Source organism: Calidris pugnax, unplaced genomic scaffold (genome assembly GCF_001431845.1).
Source record: "Calidris pugnax isolate Ruff unplaced genomic scaffold, ASM143184v1 scaffold469, whole genome shotgun sequence".
Classification (NCBI taxonomy): Eukaryota; Metazoa; Chordata; class Aves; order Charadriiformes; family Scolopacidae; genus Calidris; species Calidris pugnax.
The window spans coordinates 371317-371810 of record NW_015091303.1 but is presented as its reverse complement, the minus strand read 5'-3'; the positions used below and the strand labels follow the sequence as shown (position 1 = coordinate 371810).

The window sequence follows — 494 nt, the reverse complement described above, 5'->3', positions numbered from 1 at the left end:
CCCCCCCCCCCCCCCCCCCGCCCGGGGGCTCCCCGGGGGGGGGGGACACACACACGAGGTGCGGAGACCCCCCCCCCAACACTCATCACACCCCCCACCAGCCCATTCCCCAGTGGGGGCTGAGACCGGACACACACTCATCACACCTGTGGGTATTTCCCTCCTGGATTCCCCACCGGGGGCTGAGACCCCCCCAGAACTCATCACACCTGTGGCTATTTCCCTCCTGGGTTCCCCACTGGGGGCTGAGACCCCCCACACTCATCACACCTGTGGGCATTTCCCTCCTGTGCTCCCCAGTGGGAGCTGAGACCCCCCCAGCACTCATCACACCCCCCACCAGCCCATTTCCCAGTGGGGGGCTGAGACCCGACACACACTCATCACACCTGTGGGCATTTCCCTCTTGGGCTCCCCACTGGGGGGCTGAGACCTGACACACACTCATCACACCTGTGGATATTTCCCTCCTGGATTCCCCACCGGGGGCTGAG

At 66.0% G+C, this 494-nt stretch overlaps 1 protein-coding gene across 1 annotated transcript in view; it reads right to left on the bottom strand.

Moving 5' to 3' along the window:
• LOC106899145 (semaphorin-6C-like) overlaps positions 1–494 on the bottom strand; it is a 44635-nt gene that overhangs the window by 27005 nt on the left and 17136 nt on the right. Inside the window, exon 3 of the mRNA XM_014960827.1 lies at positions 390–418. Coding sequence (XP_014816313.1) covers positions 390–418 — 29 coding nt within the window. The remainder of the gene's footprint in view (positions 1–389; positions 419–494) is intronic.